At 44.5% G+C, this 23706-nt stretch overlaps 4 protein-coding genes across 5 annotated transcripts in view; 2 read left to right on the top strand and 2 right to left on the bottom strand.

The window, feature by feature from the left end:
* LOC6591975 overlaps positions 1–6484 on the top strand; it is a 34018-nt gene extending 27534 nt beyond the window's left edge. Inside the window, exons 6-13 of the mRNA XM_026995459.1 lie at positions 2453–2543; positions 2607–3619; positions 3676–3852; positions 3911–4103; positions 4164–4428; positions 4491–4668; positions 4759–4770; positions 4842–6484. Of these exons, the coding sequence (XP_026851260.1) occupies positions 2453–2543; positions 2607–3619; positions 3676–3852; positions 3911–4103; positions 4164–4428; positions 4491–4668; positions 4759–4770; positions 4842–5958 (3046 nt within the window). The 3' untranslated portion in view covers positions 5959–6484. The remainder of the gene's footprint in view (positions 1–2452; positions 2544–2606; positions 3620–3675; positions 3853–3910; positions 4104–4163; positions 4429–4490; positions 4669–4758; positions 4771–4841) is intronic.
* A 1394-nt stretch (positions 6485–7878) lies between these two features.
* LOC6591974 (pre-mRNA 3'-end-processing factor FIP1) lies at positions 7879–10250 on the bottom strand. Its single transcript, XM_026987946.1, has 3 exons — positions 8858–10250; positions 8570–8796; positions 7879–8504 (listed from the first exon to the last, which is right to left on the bottom strand). Exons 1-3 carry the CDS (start codon positions 10197–10199, stop codon positions 8013–8015), a joined length of 2061 nt encoding a protein of 686 aa, XP_026843747.1. The 5' UTR covers positions 10200–10250; the 3' UTR covers positions 7879–8012.
* A 233-nt stretch (positions 10251–10483) lies between these two features.
* LOC6591973 (nuclear receptor subfamily 2 group E member 1) lies at positions 10484–11395 on the bottom strand. The gene is made up of 2 exons (XM_002016981.1): positions 10759–11395; positions 10484–10695 (listed from the first exon to the last, which is right to left on the bottom strand). Exons 1-2 carry the CDS (start codon positions 11393–11395, stop codon positions 10484–10486), a joined length of 849 nt encoding a protein of 282 aa, XP_002017017.1.
* A 5012-nt stretch (positions 11396–16407) lies between these two features.
* Positions 16408–20945, top strand: LOC6591972 (serine/threonine-protein kinase PAK 1). 2 transcript variants are annotated; one of them, XM_002016980.2, is made up of 7 exons: positions 16408–16672; positions 16759–16913; positions 17889–18054; positions 18124–18750; positions 19081–20342; positions 20407–20625; positions 20688–20945. In XM_002016980.2, the coding sequence occupies exons 1-7, from the start codon at positions 16513–16515 to the stop codon at positions 20769–20771; spliced, it is 2673 nt and encodes an 890-aa protein (XP_002017016.2). In that variant the 5' UTR covers positions 16408–16512; the 3' UTR covers positions 20772–20945. The 2 variants fall into 2 exon arrangements, with proteins under 2 accessions (XP_002017016.2, XP_026850549.1); XM_026994748.1 differs by having other exon boundaries at positions 19582–20342; positions 20688–20944.
* The last annotated feature ends 2761 nt before the right edge of the window (positions 20946–23706 follow it).

The raw sequence follows: 23706 nt of genomic DNA, 5'->3' as shown, positions 1-23706 counted from the left end.
AGATGCATCTGCGCTGTAAAAGCAGTAATTTGGGGTCTAGTATCGGATGAAACATTTTGTGCATTTGTCATGGAATTTAGGAACTCTTGGGGGCAAGCAAAGTTCAAAGGAATATTAAGTAACTGAGGTCATGGCTTGGTCTTTTGATGCCATTCCTAGGCGGAATATATACGATGATTACTATATATATATCCACTTTTAATAATCCCATTTTGATACTTCTATAAAGAGTGCCATCAATAGATATCATAAGGATCCAAAGGCAATCAGAAACATCTGTAGACTGATACTTAACCTTGAAACTATTATTATTTAAGTACATCTATAGTCAGAGTGACTTACTGCTAATCAATTCTGAGTGCTCTATAGATGGTCTGCACTCATCTCAAGTGATACCCAAACCCACTTTGATTGATCCAAAGACGTCGCCACTTGGCTTTTGATTGCCTTTAAGCCACATTTGGATATTTGGCCGCCTAATTATCATGGCCCGCACTCGGACATGATTTATGCAGGCCCAAAGTCAAGGGTCTGCATGCATCACTGATGATATATCGAAACAGTTAATGTCAAATTCAAATTGGTTAGTCTGTGGCCTGATTGAAATCATATATATTGTACTTGAAAATCAATAGCCAACCGCACACTCCACTCACACGAGTCCTCGACCAGCTCACTCTTCCCATAGTTGGGCCATTAAAACAAGCATTTAATTAATTAATTGCATTCATCAAAGCGTAGAACAGGTTGCCACACACACAAGCAGACACACAGGTGTGCAGGTGGAATTCCTGGCAGTTGACATTTATGTAGAAAAAAACACATCAACTGCGGTTGAAACAAATCATTTACTGTTTGACATGCCACCGACATTTTCCGGTTCGAGGAGGAGGACACCCGAGGTGTCAGCCCTAGACCACATCGTGTTTTGCCTTGACCATCAGACTCGCTCTCTCTCTCTCTCTGTTTCTCATTAACTAAAAAGCGTTCGCTTTAAACTAGTTAGCACACAACTTTAAACCGCAGCAATCAGAGATGCTTTTTTCCCAGACACGCTAAAATGCAACTCATGAAGTTTTAATTAGCGCGAGAGAGAGGAGCAAAAACAGAAAAGGACAAACAGGAAGCAAATGGTAATGGCCGGCTAGCCTCCTAGGACGCGGCTTTAGATACCCTTTTGTGGCGCCATTGTTTGGGTGAAAGCTGTATGATTTGGTTATTCATTTTTGATTAAAATTTGCTGTGCGAGGGATTATCTTTTGGAACAAAGAGGTAGTTGCTCACAAAGAAGTGTTTTCCAAGCTGTTTTGCCCGCAGACTCCGCCAATATACAACGTTTTGTGGGGTTGGGAAAACCCGAGTTTCCCTTTTAAAGGGTAGCAAAAGAGAACCCAACGAATGGCCGACCAAGGCCGTCCATGGACACACCTGTACGAGAAACACTTAAGGGGGAAACACCGCCCCATCAAGGGGAAATATGGAAAAAAATTAACCCATAACAACGATGCTTAAATACCCTTGGGGTCTACCATTGGACAAAGTGAAGCCATAATCCGCGGCATGCAAAAATGGAAAATATACAAAATAAAGAGGCTTTCATTCCTTCAGAAATATTGGGATTATGGAAGGAACCTTGTATATATTTACATTTTCCGCTTCTTCTTTTATTGATTGATCTATGACCTTGCGTAACCTCTTTTTTCATTAATCCCGGAATCATTGTCAACACCCTACACACACACAGACACACACAGACAAAACTTTTCCCTTAGTTAAGCCCCCAAAAAGTTCTGCCATAAATGGGGGAGTGGCGGGAAAATAGTAAATTTAATGCCAGCTTCCGTTTGTCTTTTTCCTGGGCAAAGGTTGGGAGTTTGCAAATCTAGTTAACAACCGGTACACGTGTGGCCGAAAAGAGTTTTTGCTGCCCTACTTAGAGTGTAGCCCATTAATGCCCCTTAATACACTTAACCCGGTCTTGACTTTGGGCCAGGCGGTGGCCACGTGGCCGAACAAACTTCTGGCATAACAATTGCTGCATGAATTTGCGGTTTTCCCGCCTCCAGCTGGACCACCCCATCCATCCACGAAGTACTGGGGGTCCAGCCCCCCACAACCGGTACAGAACTGTTAGGTGTAACTAAGAATGTGGTAGTAAAAAGTTTTTATAGTCCGAACCGCAACGAAGCCAAAAGGTCTGAGTCCTGTGGGTGGGTCGGATGGGTTAATGGATGCAGATTGCATTGGCAGAGGGGTGAAGAATCATTGCTGAAGGAGCAACTGGAGCAGAAGATGTGTCCAGGACAAGAGGGAGGGGGAGGTGTGTGCTTGATTGGATGCTAGAGCTAATTGAGCCTCCTCCGTTTCCAAGTAGCTCTTCAGCTTTGTTTAAATAGACAACATCTTAAGCAGGTGTCAGGTCTGATGGTAACTCCTGAACTTTTTCCTTCAGAAACTATTTCCTGCGACAGCGTCTCTCCAAAGGACCCAATAAGATCGTCCTATCCGCCAGTGACTTTGTCTTTCCCGTGGATTCACGAAGGGTAAGAAAAAGTTACAGTCTTTGGGAGTACCCCTTTCTGACCCCCAATCTCTTTCCTTTCCAGGTGGATGAGGGCATTGAGGCCATGCTCTGCTGTTGGCTGCAGCAGCTCCAGGAGTTTGGTGGCCCCGAAGTGGACAAACCCGATCTGCTTAAGGGCTCCATTGGATCGCTTAAGAATCTGGGATTTGTGATACCCGGAGCAGCAGCTTCCACGGGTGCTGTGGGGAGCTCCACCACGACCACGGTGAACGGAAAGAGAGGCTCCTCCGCCACGGGCAGCCTGGCCAGGCACAATCCCGCACATCTGGACATGAGAGCGCGCTACAACGGGGATCTGGTGCAGCTCAAGGAGATCCACATGAATGGTTCCGCAGAACTGCGATCCAAGGCAATGGATCTCCTAGTAATGGCCCATGGCTTGAGGCACGAGAACATCAATCCATTGATTGGCTGGCTCTCAGATCCGAATCGCACGGCAATGGTATTTGACTATTGCTCTCGGGGATCCCTGCAGGATGTCCTCATCATGGATGAGATCAAGCTGGACTGGTCGTTCCGCCTCAGCCTGCTCACGGATCTAGTCAGAGGCATGCGTTACCTTCACACCTCTCCCCTACGCGTTCATGGCGCCCTCACCTCTCGGAACTGTGTGGTGGATGCCCGTTGGGTCCTAAAGATCACCGACTACGGCCTCAATTCCTTCTACGAGGCGCAGGGCCTGCCACTGATGCCACGCAGCGCCAAAGAACTACTTTGGACAGCCCCCGAGCTGCTGCGCCTCATGAAAACCCATCAGCAGCAGCACCTGCATCACCACCAGCACCACGGACGCATCCAGTTTGGCACACAGCTCGGGGATGTCTACTCCTTTGGCATCATCATGCAGGAGGTTGTGGTGCGTGGGGAGCCCTACTGCATGCTCTCCCTCTCGCCGGAGGATATCATTGCGAAGATCAAGAAGCCACCGCCACTGATACGTCCCTCCGTTTCAAAGGGTGCTGCTCCGCCGGAGGCCATCAATATCATGCGTCAGTGCTGGGCCGAACAGCCAGATATGCGACCAGATTTCAATTCGTAAGTGCCATTGCTTCTACCAATTCTTCTACCATTCAAACATCCTTTGTGTCCAGCGTTTACGAGCGCTTCAAGATGTTAAATCATGGTCGAAAGGTGAACTTTGTGGACACCATGTTCCAAATGCTGGAGAAGTACTCCAATAATCTGGAGGAGCTGATACGAGAGCGCACCGATCAATTGGATATTGAAAGAAAGAAGACTGAACAGCTGCTGAATCGCATGTTGCCAAAGTGGGTTCTGGATCTTAATATTACACACTCATATAATAGTACTCTTTTGATCCTTCAGTTCTGTGGCTGAGAAACTCAAAATGGGCTTGGGCGTGGATCCTGAAGAGTTCTCCGATGTTACCATATACTTTAGCGATATTGTTGGTTTTACAACAATCGCCGCACATTGCAGTCCCGTGCAGGTTGTGGATTTGCTGAATGATCTCTACACGATCTTTGATGCCACCATCAATGCGTATAATGTCTACAAGGTGGGTGATCGCTTAAAGAAATTCGAACTCTCGTGGAATTGTAAATCTCTCAATCTGTAGGTGGAGACCATTGGCGATGCCTATATGGTGGTGAGTGGCCTACCCGTGAAGATACCCGATCACGCCGAGCAGATAGCCACCATGGCTCTGGATCTGCTCCATCAGAGCGGTCGCTTCAATGTCAAACATCTGCCTGGTGTGCCTCTCCAGCTGCGCATAGGTCTGCACACAGGTCCCTGCTGTGCCGGTGTGGTGGGCCTCACGATGCCACGGTACTGTCTCTTCGGCGACACCGTCAATACAGCCTCCAGAATGGAATCTACAGGTATTTCAAGCTATATTTTCTGTAGTTTACATTCCTTAGGGGTTTCTGTTTTCCCCAAAAAGGTTCCTCTTGGCGCATCCACATGTCCCAGGAGACACGAGATCGTTTGGAGGCTCGTGGGGGCTATGCCATAGAACCTCGAGGACTCATCGATATCAAAGGCAAGGGCATGATGAATACCTTCTGGCTGCTCGGCAAGAAGGGCTTTGATAAGCCACTGCCAGCACCACCGCCAATCGGGTGAGTATTTATCATTAGGATACTCTTCTTAAACGTATTTTAAAACCAAAAACTTAAACTTTTCTCAAAACAATACCCTGCTTTCCCTAGAGAGTCGCATGGGTAGGTCATCAATGGCTTAAAAGCTCTTCCTTAACTCCTTGATTAACCATTATTCCTGATTCCCCCCACAGCTTGGATGAATCCCTCATCAGGAACTCCATCACCCTCAAGGCGCAGGCGAATAAATCCCGAACAAGCACGAATCCCTCATCATCGCAGAGCTCCTCGCTGGCGGGGGAGTCTGTGGAGGTGAAAGTGGAGATTACGCCGCCTGCCAACTCGGATATGGCATCCGTGGGACATCTGCCCAATTCCTATTCTCTGGACTCCAATTCCACCAACACGATCAGTCCGAATGCCACACTCTGTCCGGAGTTCCCCGGCAAGACGACGACGCCCAGCAGCACGAGTCCACAGTCCCGTAAGCTGTCCGAACTAACGCCGGATAATCTACTGAATCCAAACAGCTTCAACCGACTGCCCAACTCTACAGGCGGCTCCAGCTCGCGGCTCTACAAGAAGATCGAGGAGATGATGGACCTGAGCTCGCCCTACAACCACTACAAGTGTCTCAGTCCCAGCGAGAGCAATCTGACCCAGTTCTACGACGGCAAGTATCTGTACGGCAATGCGGGGTCCTGTCACGGCGGAGGGGCGGGCAGCGTGGCCAGTGGTCCGGGCAGCGGTGGCAGCTCGATGGGCGGCAGTACGGCGAAATTCGATAGCAAACCCGGCTCCAGTCGCCTGCTGCGTCGCCAGTTCAGTCTCGATCGCGACGACCAGCAGGCGAAGGGAGAACAACAGCATCAGCACTCTCTGCAGGCCACCAACTACGCCGCTTTGGTGAGTGCCAGCAAGAGCTCGATGCTGGACATTCCCATCATCCATGACACGTCGCGCAGTCCCAAGGGGACGCTGACGCGGGCCCACAAACAGAACTCGTCGTCGATCACCCAGGATCTGGAGAAGATCGAGGAGATACCGCTGTCGCCGGCCTCCTCGCAGCACCACAGCAGTCTCGATAGCAATCTCAATCGTAGTCCGCCCTCCACTCTGGAGGCGCAGTCACCGCCGCTGCCACCATTGGCCCTGAGTCCGCCCCTCCTGTCGGCCCCCACATCGCCGGCGCCATCCCGCACCCTCAATGGCATCTTTGCCCACAGTCCCAACAACACCAACAACAACAATGGTAGCCCCAGTACTGCCCCAGAGCTGACCCTGAATGTGGAGCAGCTCTTGAGCAGATAGGGCACAATCTAAGGCCCAAACGTAGCCGTTGGCCAAAAAACCAAGCTTTAGGTCCTCAAGAAGGCCAAAAAATAAAACCGATTTAAGAGTACGAATACGAATACGAATGAATCTGAGTGTGAGTATACGAATGAGAGTAAGTGTGAAAGTGCATGAGTTTGTGGCAAGTGTTGTGATGTGGAAAGCAAAGTACCTCGGATGCATGCAAACTTGGTTCCAGCAGCAAAATGAAAGTACAATTTAGTTGAGGATTAATACAACCCATCACTGTCCATTGTTCCATAGAATGAATCTTATATAAACCCTATCCTCATCCTCAATGAGTGCCAAAATCCTGAATACTGAACAACCAAAATCGGAATATAATCAAAAGCATCTGAAACTTCTCTGTACTGTGCTGTACTGTACTGACTGTCTCCTGGTAATCAAAAGAACTACAATATTATATGTGTGTATATCTGATCTGATCTAAACTTTCGGGCTGTTTCTTTGTTCCACTTGCATGGGTTTTCAATTAACAATAACAAAAACTAAACATAGAATATACAATATACATACATATATATATTATATATTATATACATGATGTTCCTTTTTCGAGAATAAAAGAAATAATTAGAAAATTCAATCCAGTCACAGAATATTTAGTATATATATAGCGGACATTCCATACATACATATTTACGAGTATCGTATAAGTATTGCGCGTACGTGAATTTAGTTTTCTAAAGACAATCGTTGTTACTTTTAAATGAAATGAAATCTAAACTATATACCATAGGAAGGATAAGAACCGAAAAGAATCGTTTGTCTCACTATCTAATGATATATATGTATACATATATAGTATATAGTATATATTTTGTAACCGCTCTTAGTCTAATCGGATTGTAAACTACTCTCATCATCCACTACAGTGCATGCGTGTGTATATCTATCCCGGATTAAGGAAATCAACCTAAAATATCAGTTCTAATATAAAATGGGTCTCTAGCCAAAATTCAAGAGGAATATAATTCAAAACTAACCCACACACACACACACAACTTTTATAACTAGCCCCAAGAAAACCTAGCCTATGAATGTATCTATAAGTAAGTGTAAAACCCATCTAAACTATCATCATCATTATGATTTGCATCTCCAAAATATCCTGCTCAAATTTGTGACAATTACGGTGTCAATTATGCCAAAATCCGGAACATAAAAACCAAATGAAAATGAAATCCGAATAACCATTAAATATACTATAACTATCATCATTTGCCCCTTGTGTTGTTCATTTGGTATTAATTAAGACCATACTTTTGTTGACTGTCAATTTGTTTGTTCAAGTATTCATTTATTTGAAATTTGAATTTCATTCTCTTCTCACCTGAACAAATAAATAAATGCATAAACTTATTTAAAAATCCTCTCGGTTGTTATTAATTTAAATGTCAAACACACACAGAAGCAAAAAACCACCGAACATCGAATGAAAATACTCGTAAACCAATTGGACAGGCCGTTCAAGTGCGGCATGATATCCTCTGTTGCCTCTTGCCATGTAACTCGGGGGAGTGGATTAAATGTTTTCATTGTAAATCTTTCAGGTCATTTTTTTTGTATGTGTATTGTTGCAGCGACAATGCGGCGGAATTAAATATGTAAAGGATTTTCCTGATATTTTTTAACGTTTCTTTTTGAGAGGGAGAGAACTTAAAATTCGCACAGATTTTTGTGTGATTAAATTTGAATTTTGAATTTGAGTAGAAATTACAGTGGAACCTTTAGATTTAAAGAACCTTAAATCGAACGTTTTGTTTAGCTGAAGAATTCCCCAAAACCTAAGAGAATTCCTTTCTTCCTTCGATTCCCCAGTGTTCTCCCATTTGGTTGATACATTTGTTGGGTTTTTATCTTATTTATTGGAAGTGTTTTTTCTTTCTTTTCTCTTTCAAAATTTTTCGCTTCGTTTTTTGTATTTTGGATTGTGTGTGTTTTGTGTGTGGATCGGCAGCTTAGAGTGGAGCTGCTTCACCCTCGTCTTCCATGTAGTATCTAAACAAATGCTATTCCTCCTCTTCCTTGTCCTTGCGATGCGACTTTTTCTTGTCGCCGCGACTGGACGATGAGCCAGAGGCGGCTCCTGAACTGCTGCCACCCGTTTTGCTGCTGCGTTCGCTGCGCTCCTTTTCGCGGGATTTTGATTTGCGGCGACTGGACTTGTCACGGGAGCGGGAACGTACACGGGAGCTCTCCTTTCTTTCTTCTTTCTCCTTGTCCTTGTCCTTTTCCTTGTCTTTGTCCTTGCCATCTTTCTCCTTGTCCTTGTCTCGAGATCGCTCCTTGTCGCGATGACGATCGCGTTCCTTCACATCGCGCTCTTTGCGCTTCTCATCCTTCAGCATGTGCAGATAGTCATCGAAGTACTCCTCGCGATAGGTCGAGTCCAAGGCTCGGTACCGGGGATCCGCTTCGAACTTTTTCTTGATGTCATACCACCGCGTATGCCTCTCGATGTCGTGACGTTCCCGCAGCATCTCGAGGAAGTCCTTGCGGAGCTGTAAGCATTGAAAAACATTCTTTAGAAGATCCGAGCAGAGAATGAAGGATGGATGTAACCTACCAGATCCTTCTTGATCTGCTTGTCCTTTTCACGCCGCCGTCGTTCGCGCTCATCGTCGTAGCCCCCGCGATCTGAGGAGGAGGCGGAGGATGATGAGGCCAAATTGCTGATATTTCCATTGTTGTTACCGCCCATGGGCATTCGCTGTGGCGGCGCCATACCCATTCTCATCCCCGGCGGCGGTCCATTCCCAGGACCCATCATCATTCCATGCGGGGGTCCCATATCTGAAATTAAATCAATGGATGAGTAATCAGACCACTGATCAAGGACTCAATCAAGACTCACTCATATTGGGTGGCATTCGCATATTGGGTGGCATCATGCCGCGCAGTTGAGGAGGTGGTCCGCCCATCTGGGGAGGCGGCACATTCATTTGCGGCGGCATTCCGGGCGGCGGCTGATGGATGTGAGCGTGGCCGGGCGTCAGCTCCTTGATGCCGGTGGGCACCCAGCCAGGATTGTCGTTGCCCCATTGCGATTCCTGAGTGGGCTCGTAGCCATAGTCGAAGGGCTCTGGCTCGTGGAAGAAGGGTTCATCGGAGGCGCCCGGGGGTGGGAAATTGGGCGCCATGGGTCCCAGGCCGCCGCGCGAATATTCCCGACACTCGGCCGTCATCACCTGGATGGCATTCTCTTTGACACCGCCTCCCGTGGTGGAAATGGGACGCGGCGGTCGCTGCATCATGCCCATGCCCGGCCGTGGCTGGTGCTGCATCATGTTGGGTGGAGGCATGCCCGGCGGCGGCATCTGCATGCCAACATCGTTCATGCCCATCATCGGCGGCATGTTGTGCATCCCCGGGGGACCCATATTCATGCCACCATCATTCAGGATGCCAATGGGAGCATTCTGACTCACGTTTTGGGTGAGACTAGCCAGACCGACGCCGCTTTCTGCCACACGGAAGCGCTTCTGCCGCTCGCAGTAGGCCCGCCACGTCTCCTCGTTGAAGCCGTAGTTGAAGTAGTCCGTGATGTCCGCGCCCGGCTTCCGCCACGGCTTCTCCTCCAGCGAATCGATACTAAACTCGTGTACAGCCACGCCATTGATGGTGCCGGCACCCTCGAAATCCTCGATACTGAACTTTCCCGCCTGGCCAGCCGGCTTGGCCTTGTCGGCAGCCGTGCCACCCGCCAAAAGATTGGGACGCTGTTTAATGTTGAATGTGCTCGGCGCCTGCTTGATGTCGCCAATCACCACATTGATATCGTCATCCGAGTCATCGTCATCATCCTCATCGGAGCCGGAACCGTTGCGCTCCTTTCTGGCCGGACCCTCGTCCATTTCTTCGTCCTCGTCCTGGTCTGGAGGCGTTCTCGCCTCCTCTCTGGCCTCGTCTCGTACCCTCGCATGGCGGCCTGTGGTGTCCGGCAGCGCCGCTTCGTCCTCCTCCATTTCTTCGGCGGGATCATCGAATTCGCTGTACTCGGGCACCTCCTCTTTGGGAAAACCAGGCAACAGGGAGGCGGCACTGGAGCCCGGCTTGTCGCCGGCCACCACGGCAGCCAGCGCCTGAGCCTCGTGTTCGGCCGCCAGAGCATCGTCGCCGTTGCCAATCTCGTTTGTGGTGGAGTCCGGATTCGAGGTGCCGTACAGCCAGCTATCCTCGTTCGCGTCATCAGCCATGATTTTGTGTGTGTTTTCGAGGGGTTTCAATTAAAATTCCATGCAAATTATGAAAATTTTCACTTAAAACAAAATTGACGCGGTGTTTCGTTGCCAAAGCGTTCTTGGAATGGCTGGCAATGGAGCAAACAGCTGATGGAATGGCACAATGATAATCGATAGTTTCAGATAATAAAATATCGATAGAGTTTTTATATTTAAGTGCTGCTATACATGCTGCAAAGCCCAAGCAACATTTAAGGCGGGAGTTTTTAAAATTTAGTTTATTTTAGTTTAGTTGCTAATTAAAGTGTTTTTAAAATATCCCTAACCACTGTTCGAAACATACAGGACAAAGCACAATCAAATCGGCGTAAGCAGAGCTGTCGCAGCCCCAGTAGAAGCTGTCCAAAGCGCAAATAGTTCGACTGATGCAAAGTGTAACGCGCCAGAGACATTAAAGCGCCATTCGAGTGGGTTCCAAGGATAATGGCATACTCCGCACTGAGAGCTAGTTCTGCAAAGAACGCAAAACTTTATATACTTATACTTCCAGTCCAGTCCCTGTAGTAGTACTCACCTTTCCTGCACAAAATCAACGTCTCAAGAAAGTTCAGTTCCAAGACATCGGCCCTTAGTTGTTGGGCCTCGTATATTAGTCGTTTTAGCTGATCATTCCCACAGCCATCGATCATAGCACTGATATCCAGAGACCAGTGCGAGGCCCGCAGTATAAAGATCTCGCTCCACACCACCTGGAGGATAGCATCCTGTTGAGGACGCTCCAGGCTACAAAAGTGTTCGTTCGCCATAGCCTGTCGCAGGCAGGTGACCAGAATCTGAGCGAGTATTTGAAAGTGCAACGCCTGACCCCCTCCTGCTGCAGCAACCACCGTTTGGGGCAGGCGTGGCGACGGCATAGATCTGCGGCTGTACCTGTAGACGGCTGTCGCCTGCTGGTTCCTCGGACCCCGCTCATCCTGAACGGCAGCCACATTCATGCCCACTGCCAGACACCGCTGAAAGCGGCAAAAGGGACACCAATTCCTGCGCGCCTTATCCACGATGCAGTTTCCCTTGATGGCAATGCAGGCATAGTGGTTGCCCTTCCTCACGCTGCGCTTGAAGAAGCAGGAGCATCCATCACAGCAGGAGACGCCGTAGTGCTTCCCCGAGCTCTGATCGCCACACACTTCACAGGAGCTGAACATCGACATTGTGCGTCCCGGTACGCCGCCTGGTATCGAACTGACACGGAACATCCTCGATATTGATGGTTTTATACTCATTTAATCCCCCATAGGACCCCCATCGGACATACCCCACAAATGATATGCAAATCAACGACGACGAGTGCCTTGTAGTATTTCAACATGATTTGTGGTTTTTTCGCTATTTGCTCGACGACGAGGAGGATAAGCCTTATGCGGGGGCGTGGCGTGTCAAAAGTGACAATCATTCCGCAGCGTGTTAACAATTTGTAAACAATTATTGTTTTGCCCTATGATTGGTCGCGCGCCGGCCACTCGAAACGTCCAACGGCAGTCCTTTGTGCTGACATTTTGGGTAAACATTGAATGGAAAGGACGAAGAGGTGACATCCTTATGGGGGTGGCAATAAGGGTTTGGGGTTCCAACTGTTTGGTATCTGTGCAAATGAAATGATTCTCCATTCTAAAAACTTAATTATACGTTGACTGCAAATCATGACTTCGGTTTTTTAACGATGGCTTTGTATTTCTGTGGAATTTCAAAATTCAAATTTTTAATATCATTAAAAACAATGTCTGTAACCAATCGATGTTGCGAAGACAATGTTGCTAGCTTTTTTTAGTGTTTTCAAATGTTGCAGAAAATAATCGATTATATCGATATTGACAACGATGTTTCATCCAGGTGAACATTTAAGGTATATTATATACTTGTCTGTATACGAGAGAATACACTACAATAACAGTACTTAATTCTCCGACAAGTGCCTATTTCAAATCGTTCATATAAACAAATTTGTTCGCATATGAAAATATGTCAAATCGGTATACTTTATCAATTCTACTTAAGTCCCCATCACTAGGTTGCTGCTGCTGAAACTCAAGTTGATTACCTGTTTAAATAGAGAGGGCTTAAGTGGGCTAAGTTCATTTTTTTCATCGGTATATTTACGGTATAGTTTGAAAATAAGACGGTATATGTCAGTATATTTCTGTGGGTCAGACAGCAATTTGTATTGATAAATCCGCGGTCACACTGGTGCTGCTGCTACAAGGGCGGCCATTTACGGCATTTTTAATACTTTTCGGTATTTTTTGAGGTAAAAATTTAAACGACGGTATATTTACGTTATATCGGTATATAATGGTATATTTGTCAATTTCATCAATCTACTAAATTTAATTTTCAACGTTATATAGAAATCCAATAAAAGCAATTATTTAAATTAAGCCAATCAAGTAGAAAAAAAATTCATTAATCGGATAAAATTATGTGGGCATGGCTAAATGTTCTATATAGTGAGTAATAATCCACGGAATATCAAAAACGAGGAATATGTAAAAAAGAACTTGAATTGGTCAGTATACTTACGGTATATTTTTTAAATGAGACGGTAGGTTTCGGTATATTTCTGAGTGTCGGACGGTATATTTCATCGATAAGTCCGCGGTCACACTGGCTGCTACCGTCTTAAATTTTTTTATAAACATCGGAAAATGTAAATAATATATTTAAACAATACCAAACATAGCGGCGGAAAAGGAAAAGTGCTCTTATCGTTAACAATTCTCAATTGTGTGCTTGGGTCGCATGCAACCACATTTGTGGAATATTAAATGGTTTTCTTGCTGCTAGCTCTGCTGCTCTGCTCCCGTGTCGGACATTAATGACACACGACAAGCAACGCTAAAGAAAACGGGAAAAACAATACCCACTGTGTGTCCGTGTGAATGTGTGTGTGTGCAGTGAAGTGCTGTTGTGAGTGCTTAAGGAAAACTTCAAGAAATCCACGAAGAAGAAGGCTGCAGCAGTGCAACGCAACGAAAGCGACAGATTGCAAGCGGCATACAGGGTGTTACCGAAGACATACCTGCAGTGCAGTGAGTCCCGTCACCATAGAGAGTGTGAGGTGGGGAGGAGCGGAGAGAGCGTTTCATTCATAAAAAAGAGTACATTGCAAGTCCAATTGGTCTGGCTTCTGGCCTCACATCGAAAGGAGGTTCCACAAACACAGATACGCATACATGTGCATTGATTTTTCCAACACATTCTCCCTCTCCACTCTTCGCCCACTTGTATGTGCATGTGCGTGTGCGAGATCTATGTTTTCTTTGAGATATGTTCCGGAAAATGCCCAGGAAAACACCGATTCAAGTGGTTTTCGTTTTAAGATTAACACATTGCTGTTTGTTCCAGTTTCCCAAGCACACAAATATATTTCCCCATAATATTTGGCATTGTGTAAGGGGAAATGTATGTGTGTGTGTGTGTGGGGTGTGGGTTGGGGTGAAAATGTCAACAAGCTGCTTGCATACAGGGTGATTTCCTCCACCTCTTCTTGCTGCATTTTCCCCCAATGGGGCACGTGTATTGCGGCAAACTAAACGTGACAAAGCACAAAAGCAGCAAAAAGAAATTTACATAAAATACAATTTTGTGTTGCAACTGTTTGGCATTTAGCAGTTGGCGGCGTCCTAACGGGGCTCTATATATGTATGTATGGAACATGTGCCTATGCATGTGTGGGCTTGTGTGTGTTTAGTCCAGGTAAAAACGGAAAAGCGAACTTGTAACGGAGAATCGTAGGGAGAGGGAGGAGGGGGAAATAGACAAGCAGAAAAATATAAAAGGCATAACATTTCCGCCTGGTGCCTTCTGCTTTCGGCTGGCGTCCAAAACCCAAAATAGACAGCGACGCTACGCTCGTCGTCGCCACAGCCGCAGTGCCTCCTCTTCATCGAGCGATTATGCGTGACAAATCCGCGATGTTCATATTTCCCGACTATAGGATACCGCATTCCCAGAAAACCTTGCCTCCATTTGCAGAGACCGTACTATAATAAATCATACTGCAGTATCTCTTGCCTTTGTTCAATATCATGTTATCTGCAACCGCATAAACACTGTCAAGAAGTCCGTATATGTTTGTGGCTTCTTTCAGCACTTGGAGCCCAGCGCCACTCAATGCACTTGCAACACGCCATGCACCATGTTGTTGCTGCTGCTGCTGCTGTTACTTCTGCTGTTGCCATTGCAACATGCACCTATGCTTGCCCCACTTGAGAGGCAAGTCCACCCTAGCCCCGGCGGCTCTCCGCTCCTCCTCCCCCCACCATTCTTCCCCACCTCTGTCACTAATTTAAATGCCGCAAGTGTTGTCGAGCTTCCTGTGTGTGTGTGTGTGTGTGTTTTGCTCATTAGGGAATAATTTTGCATTAGGCCCGGCCCGTAGAAAATATAATAGAAAAAAAAGTTCAGAGACCGCGAAACCCCGCTATATATACAGTATTTATTGATTTTATATGAACTTCAATAAAAAAGAAACAAATTCGATACACCGATACACGGTTAACCCAATTCTGGGACGCCGCCCACACGCTCTTCGCCGCCGGCGCTCCCCAGAGAAGTTTGTTTCTTGATCTAAAAACAACATTTACCTATAGACGCGAATCGGGGAAACGGTCTCTCTCGGCGTAAAGCCAACAAACCTACAAAAAACACATACAAATTGTTAGTGTTTTCACACTCAGCACCTCCCTCCTCCCTCCCCCCACCTATGCCCTGTTTCCTTCTCTCTGGACTGACGACTGCATTGACTCTTAACGCCCTGACGTTGATAAATGAATCATAAAAGCTGCGCAGTCGACGTCGCCGTCACCGGCAAAAAGGCAGACAGGCGCCAAGCGGTTGACTCTCATATGTTTTGGCTGCGCTGCCGCCCACATTACATATTAGTGTCGGTGGTGTCTGTCCCAGGGTAGCAATGTTGTTACTGTAATTTTAAATGCGTGAGAGCTGCTTTGTTTTGATACCCTTGAAGCAGGTATTACGGATATGATCAAAGTTGCTGTTACGCAGTGAAAAAAATATTATACCCAAACTACAATACATAGTTCCTCAGTTCTTAGGCTAATTTTCTTCCACAAAGTCAAAAACAATAGATCGCCAAAGGTATCAAAGCATCGGCACCCGACTAATCTTTTTCTCTTGTTTATTATTACTGTAATTCCGAATGCGTGAGCTGCATTGTTTTTGTTTCGTGAGCTAATCGAAGTCACTCTTGTTATCGCATAAAGTTGTTGTTTTTGGGGGACAATCGCCAGCGTAGGCGAGAAAGCGAGCGAGCGCACAGTGGTCTCCATTGAGAATGGAAGAAACTAAATGCAGGGCATATGGGTGGAATCATTCGCTTGATGTTTATAGAACACTGTGCGAGGTGGCGCTCTTTATGGCGGCTGATACTCCCACTCTCTCTCTTTCTCTCTGTGCATGAGTTGTGTTTGCCCGTTCCCATTGGGCTGACGATCCAGAGAGTGGAAAAGCTGGCGGTGTTGCCTTGCCGGCTGCTCTACTGGCAGTGACACTCAACACTGCGGCGACAGAGGAAGAGCGAGGGCCCCAATCCCAATACCCCCAATAGAACAGTCGGATTCAGTTCGTCGGACGACCCATATTGATAAATTTATTTGCTTCTTTATTTGTTGTAGTTCTTGTTTCTCCTGCAACATTTGGTTTGTGTGGGTGCTTTAACCATTCTGAACATTTTTATGTGTTTTTTTCGCATGCCAAAATAAATGAGAGCAACACAAGACACGAATTTGACGTGATCTTCAAGATAATCACATTAAAAAAATAATAAAGTGGGCAAAAATTGTATAATTCTCTGCAGAATTCTGTGAAATATATATTCATACAGACACAGACATATATGCTATATATATCTGCGTATAAGTATTTGTGATATATTTATCTACATATACATTTTCTTATGTATGACAAATTTTTAAGTTTTTGCAAAACTTATGACTCGGACGCGACTGCAACCGAAGCTAAAAAAAATAATTGATAAAACAACAATCAAATGAGAAGATAAGCTTCGTTTATAGATAACAAAATGTTGGAAATCTGTGTGAATTCACCAAGAATGAAATCATTTCTTTTTTTCGCGAATAAAACAATCTCCTTTCGCTTTTTCCCCCATTAACAGCTGTTTTCGGGCATCAGAACAGCTGTGCATAAGCTGAAGCTGTAGAAGACAACGTCGAGGAGGAGGAGGAAGAAGCCGTAGCGAAAAGAGAAGGAAGACGGGAAAGGAAAGGAATCACCACCACCCACAGAAGGCATGTCCAGCGAGGAAGATAAACCACCGGCGCCGCCCGTGCGCCTCACCAGCAATCGCGGTGGCGCTGGCATAGAGCGTGTACCCCTCATGGGCGGCGGCGGTGGCGGTGCCGGCGGCTGTGGTGATGCGCCGTCTGTTGATATGCGACCATTGCCCAAGGGTGAGTGTGTGTGCCATGACAACACTGTGATTAGTATGTGTCCACCAGTGGAACTACAATGTGTTTCTCTTTGTTCCCCTCCAAAGAGCCCGACGATGCCGACCGAAAGAAGAAGACGCTGAAGAACAAGATCAAAGGCTCGAAACCCTCGCACACTGACTCCAAGCCGAACATCTCGTATCCGACGAATTTCGAGCATACGGTGCATGTGGGTTTCGATCCCGTAACCGGAGAATTTACGGTGAGTTTTATGGCTTTTATTGGAATCGTATTGGATCGTTTACCTTGGGATATTTATTATTATTCCATGTGCCTCGCCTTCAATTTTCATTTTGCTAAAAATAGCAGGAGGGAAATCTTCTGTTTTCATTTGCTTAAAACCTACAGTTTGATTTGATAAGCTTTTAATGAAAAACATACCCAAAGAAGAAACACTTTCACATGCTTAAGGAATTAATTGTGATTTTTGAGTAAAAGAGGAGCGCTGAAGAGCCTTGCAACAGGGATCAATGGTGATTTCTCTTTTCATTCAAAGATCTTTCAATATCCAATGAAAATTTGCATAATTTTCGCTTTCCAATTATATATAATGTACTCTTGAGAGCACATACTACATACCCTATACCCTATACATACATTATGTTGTTGTTTATCGCCGATATGTGCTCTTTACCGACTTTCTATTATTCATTATTATTTCAAGCTGCCCATGAAAGTAAGTAAACTCCACGTTTAACGCAATGGAAATCTTGCCTCCCTCTTCATTAGTTTCTCTCCAAAAGAAAAATAAACCATTGATTGTGTTCCTTTTTTTTTGTCTAAATATCAAGCCATTCCCCATTCGATGTTCGTTCCTACCATTCGATGTTTGTTTCAAGATATATCGGTGTTTCGTTATATTCCTTTTGTGTATATATCTTCAACCATTCCATTCGATGTTTGTCTATCGGGTGTTCCTCATTAGTTTCCATTACACCTACACTAGCCAACACAGACAACATATTTATGGCTGAAGCATAGAGTTTTGTAGTGGAAATGCTTTTAGTCGATGTCCCCTACTTTCGGAATGATTTGGCCAAGCATTGCTGTATCCAAAATACCTAACAAAAAGAACCCCACCCACCCTGCGGCATCTATATGTGCTCTATCTTTCATTCGCTTAGCTTTCATTTAAAGATCTGTAGTACTCAAACGATTTGTGTGTTGCCTTTTACAGGGTATGCCCGAGGCATGGGCGCGTCTGCTGATGAACTCGAACATCAGCAAACAGGAGCAGAAGAAGAATCCCCAGGCAGTGCTCGATGTGCTCAAGTGGTTTGACAACACAACCAAACAGAGGCCAAGTTCCAAATACATGACAAATGCCATAACGACGCATTCAGGTGAGAGATCCTATCCTTTGATTCTCGAACTGTATTCTCAATGTAATGCAATCGTCTTGTCTTGGACAGGCTCTTCACTAAGTCGCGTGAGCAGCAGCAGTCCCAGCAGCACGCCCACAGACTCGGAACTGCATGGCTCCAACAGTGGCGGCAATCTGATTGGCGTCCAGCTGGGCAGCATGACACTGGGACCCAATGCCAACAATGTGGCCGTGGCAGGACAAATGCTGAGCAATCACTACCAACAGCAGCAGCAGCATATTATCCAGCATCAGAATCAACAATTGCACCAGCATAACCAGCATCAACAGCATCAGCAGCATCAGCATCACATTGGCATCAGTCAATCGCATTCATACAATTTTGGCGGCCACACGGCCTCCTCATCCACATCGCAACATTCATCTGCCAATGAGGACGACATGCTCGGGTCACCGCATCAGCAGCAGCTGCAACAGGCCGCGCACCAGCCGCCACCTCCGCCAGTGGCATCGCGACCCGAACGCACGAAATCCATTTACACGCGACCCATTGAGGAACTGCAGCCAGCGCCATCGCCGTCGCCCATCATAATGCCAGCAGCACCGGCCACAACGCCCACAACACCACTGCAGAACCACAAGGTGATCACGGCACCATCGCCGCTGCATCATAATAATGTGACGACGACGCTGGACAAGAATAAGAACAATGCAAGTGAGTGTTGTGCCAGGACTAGCTGCTATTCTGCTTTTAGTTTTAGTATCGTTTTGATCGGCTCTTTAAAGGAGCCAAACCGCCGCCTGACAGCAATATTATTTGAGTTTATTCTTTAGAGATTTTAGATTTGCTGCCAGGCAGTTGGTCCACCCATCTTCTGTTTTGTTGTGTTGAAAACTAATCAACTTTTTTGTGTGGAAGATTTAAAGTAATGTCTATAATTGTTATCTGTATCGCCTCTGTGTTCTGTTCTGTTTTTGAAAAAAAAAATGCTTCTAATTGCTGCTAAAAAAAAAAATACTTTATAAAAACCAACTGCGACAACAGCGTCTGGGGGCAACTCGACGCCAGCTTCAGCATCAGCATCGACAACAGAAACAACAACAGCAGAAACACAAGGCACTGATGCAACAACAACAAGTGCAACTGCTACTATTTTGTCTGCTACTAATCCTAGTTGTACTACCAATCCTACTACTACTTCTACCACTACTACTTCTGCTACTACTACGATATTGCAAGAGCAGTTTGCAGCCGAGTCAGCAGCAGCAGCAACAACAATAGCAACAACTGCACCAACGACTAATCACCATTCTTCTGCTTCCTCCTTTTCATCATTTCCTTCATTCCACGACGATGATACAACAACAACCAACAACGCCTTGCCATCGATCCATTGTCCAACGCCGACAACATCGATGCTATCCATATCTTCCGCTCGGAACTCGACGGTGGCCATGCCCATGCCGCCGCCTCCTACCACCATAACGCCTGCCTCACCCACACCTGTCGCTGCCGACGACACCGATGCCACCTGCCTGCACACAGACCTGTACAACGATCCCTCAGTGGCGATTGGGAACAACCTGAATGCAACTGCAGTGGCAGCAGCAGCAGCAGGAGCTCCGACAGCGGCAGCTGGCAATCAGATTGCCGTCCCACAGGCAGCAGCGGCAGTCACGCCCAACACGCGGGCGGCCAATGCCAAGAAGAAGAAGATGTCCGATGAGGAAATCCTGGAGAAACTGCGCACCATCGTCTCCGTTGGGGATCCCAATCGCAAATACACGAAAATGGAGAAGATCGGCCAGGGCGCCTCGGGCACCGTGTACACGGCCATCGAATCCTCGACGGGCATGGAGGTGGCCATCAAACAGATGAACCTCTCGCAGCAACCGAAGAAGGAGCTGATCATCAATGAGATTCTGGTGATGCGAGAGAACAAGCATCCGAATGTCGTGAACTATTTGGACAGCTATCTGGTGTCCGAAGAGCTGTGGGTAGTGATGGAGTATCTGCCGGGTGGTTCGCTCACGGATGTCGTCACTGAGACCTGCATGGACGAGGGACAGATTGCGGCCGTGTGTCGGGAGGTGCTGCAAGCCCTGGAGTTCCTGCATGCCAATCAGGTGATCCATCGTGACATCAAAAGTGATAATATATTGCTTGGCCTGGATGGTTCGGTCAAGCTGACTGATTTCGGTTTCTGTGCGCAAATCTCGCCGGAGCAATCCAAACGCACAACGATGGTGGGTACGCCGTACTGGATGGCGCCCGAGGTGGTCACGCGGAAGCAGTATGGTCCCAAGGTACGGATTACTCGTTACTCTCTCTCTCCTCAAGATTTTAATTGACTTCTTTTTTATTCGACAGGTTGATTTATGGTCTTTGGGTATCATGGCCATTGAAATGGTTGAGGGCGAACCGCCATATTTGAATGAGAATCCGCTGAAAGCCTTGTACCTCATTGCCACCAATGGCAAGCCAGAGATTAAAGAAAAAGACAAGCTGTCCGCAGCATTTCAAGATTTTCTCGATCAGTGTCTGGAAGTGGAGGTGGAGCGCAGAGCCAGTGCAATGGATTTGCTAAAGGTATGATTATAGAGTGATTATAGAAGATTTTATAACTATTTCCTGTACGAATCTTTCATTAGCATCCCTTCCTGAAGCTGGCACGTCCATTGGCCAGTCTGACGCCTTTGATTATGGCCGCCAAAGAGGCCACAAAGGGCAACTGATTGTCAACGAAGAAGAAAAAGCTTATTTAACCATTACTAATGAATTACTATTGCAAAAAGCAGCAAGAAATTCTTCAGCAACAACAACCACAATAGCAAGAACAAGAACAATAGCAATAGCAACAGTAACTGAAAATCGCAGATGATGATGGATTATAATCCATCCAATAATTATTAATGATGATTATGATGGATTAACGATTATGATTATTATTATTACTATTATTAATTATTTATATAAACGTATTATATACATACATATATTATATTCTATTCTATTATATATTCTACTCGTAACAAACAAAACGCTAAGAGAAACTGCAACAGAGGAAAGAAAATGGAGAAGAGGAGACAGACACACGCGTAGTTCAATTTACACAACAATTTGGTTTCCAGAATGAACACACACACAAAAACGAAACCCAAACCCAACCCTACTTTTGGCCCACACATCATCGAAAAAAGAAACATGTTTCCCTTACTAACCTTTGTTATATACCAAAACTTAAATTTACATTACATTTGTATTTTGTATAGAAAAAACGAAAAATTTGCATCAAGCATTTTGAATGCTCTTGAAATTTGTACACTTAAAAGATCATTTAATCATTTAAGAAAGAACAAAAAACAAAAAATATTTACTTTATAGTTGTCCAGATTTACATTATTAAACATTAAAATTGGTAACTTTTGCATTTAAAAAAGAAATGAAAACCAAAACAAAAAATATATATATTACATACGATATATGTACCATGTATAAAGCACTACTTTTGATTTCTTTACATTTATTTCTCCATTCAATTTCTATAAGAAAGCGTAAGAGAGGACGAAGAACTGCTTTGGAATGCTGTAACTAACTAATCTAATGACTTGGAGTATTATTGCTGATTTTAGTTTAGTTTCTTAAATGCTTTATGTAATAAATATATATATATATATTTTTTATATGACTTTAAGTTCATTTTTTATTTGCTGCTCTTTTATTTTCGTATGCTTTTTTTGGCTGAGATTTTTGAATAGATTCTAGACCCTGCCACGTACCCCCATCCGATGGTCCTCCCTACCAGATTTTGTATGTCTATGAATCAAAAAGAAAAAACACGATAGAAATCTAATTGTAATAGAATTTACTAATTATATTTAGAGATATATAACACACACTGTATTTTTCAATTTACAAACAAATGCAACGTGGTTTATTATAGAGACAACAAAAAAACACCAACAACAAAACCCAACCTGTAGCAATATTATATAGAGAGAATGATATATATATAGTATATGGAGAATCGAACAAAAGCAACACACTAACATTGGTAGTAGTATAACTAGAGAATAAACAAATAGCATGTAAAATTCGATACTGAATCATGGAGACAAAGGCCAGAAAACCCCCAGGCGATAGAACGGATAGAAAGGAAAACCAGTTACTTTGTGCCTAACCGAAACCGTAATAATGCATTCAATAAGAGCAAAACACCAAGTAAATAGTTTAGTGCGAGTACATATACCTATGATAGAAACTAACAGATGATCTAGCCGTACTATGGTAAAGAAATAAATTATAGAATAGACAGTCAACTAAAACACCAGCTAACATAGGGAGTGCTAGTGGAGTGTTCGAATGGATGGTGGGTGGGGGGTTGTATAAATGGGAGTTGGGGTCTATATTAGGGTTCATCAAGAATTGATAGGGGGGTTAATTCAGATTTCGTTACTAAAAATCATTTCATTTCTATCATTGAGAATAAAGTGAGGATCAGCGGGAGCGTAGCTTGGGATTTATTAAGATTTGATTTTGAATAATCAAGAATTGATTGGGGGGTCAGTGAAAGCTTGGGGATCGTTCAGAATTCTTTAGTACAGATCATTTCATTGGGATCATTAAGTATTTAGGATCATTCAAATATCTTTCGTACAATTCGTATCATTGGGATCATTAAGAATTGATTTGAGTTATGTGAGAGTTTGGAATTCTTTAAGAACCGAGTGGAGATAAGTGAAAGCACAGATCAGCACCGATAATTTTTTCGAATCATTAACAATTGAATTCAGATTTCATTAGTACGGATCTTTTCTGTGGTGGCGATCTTTATCGCTCAATTTTCAACTTCCATTATCATACTGGGTTCAACATTATGTGACATTAGGCCATGGATCATTAAATTATTAGATGCGATATTTCGATCAGCGGATACCCTACAAAACAATGTGTGTGTATCGTCCCTCGTCCAAGTAGCAGACCGTTTGGCTAGTGGAAAATTCGTTAACAACAAAAGAAACAACAAACCAAATGAAACTTTATGATAAATGAGAGGAAAAAGAATTTTTTACAAAAACACAGCGCATTATTTTCGCTATTAGTTCCTAAACAAAAACAAAAAAAAAAAAACAACACAAACATATAGAAATTGGAATAACTATTCGATGAAGAGGAGAGGAGTGGTGAGAGGATGATAAAGGAGAGCCAAACGCAAAGAAAAGGAAAAGCAAGGAAAAAGAAGTCTGACGCCTGGCATCGGAAAACGAAATATGAAATATATGCAACTAAAATTATGAAGATTATTGTATTGTATTTGTGTATTGTATAATTTGTGGTATTCGTATTTATAGATTGGTAGAAAACAAAACTTCTGCAGTACAGAACGAACGAATGTGTATTAAACAATAAATGGTAGCAATGAACCGCGGAAGGAATCGATGAACGATACGATGCAAGAGAAATTAAATGGTATATAAGAAGTACATTTAGAGATAGAATTATGAAATTGCAAACAAAAGATATATATATATATATATATATAGGTGACAAATGCAAATCTTATATGTATATATATATACATTACATAAATGATCAATAAATATATATATATTGAAAAGTAGACAAGTTTTCTCCTTTTTGTTGTGTGGATGGTGTACGTTTTATTCATTT

This window comes from Drosophila persimilis, unplaced genomic scaffold (genome assembly GCF_003286085.1).
Source record: "Drosophila persimilis strain 14011-0111.01,24,50 unplaced genomic scaffold, DperRS2 tig00000000-arrow-pilon, whole genome shotgun sequence".
In the NCBI taxonomy this organism is placed as follows: domain Eukaryota; kingdom Metazoa; phylum Arthropoda; class Insecta; order Diptera; family Drosophilidae; genus Drosophila; species Drosophila persimilis.
Note: the sequence above shows the minus strand (reverse complement) of the source record. Positions and strands in the feature narration are given on the sequence as shown.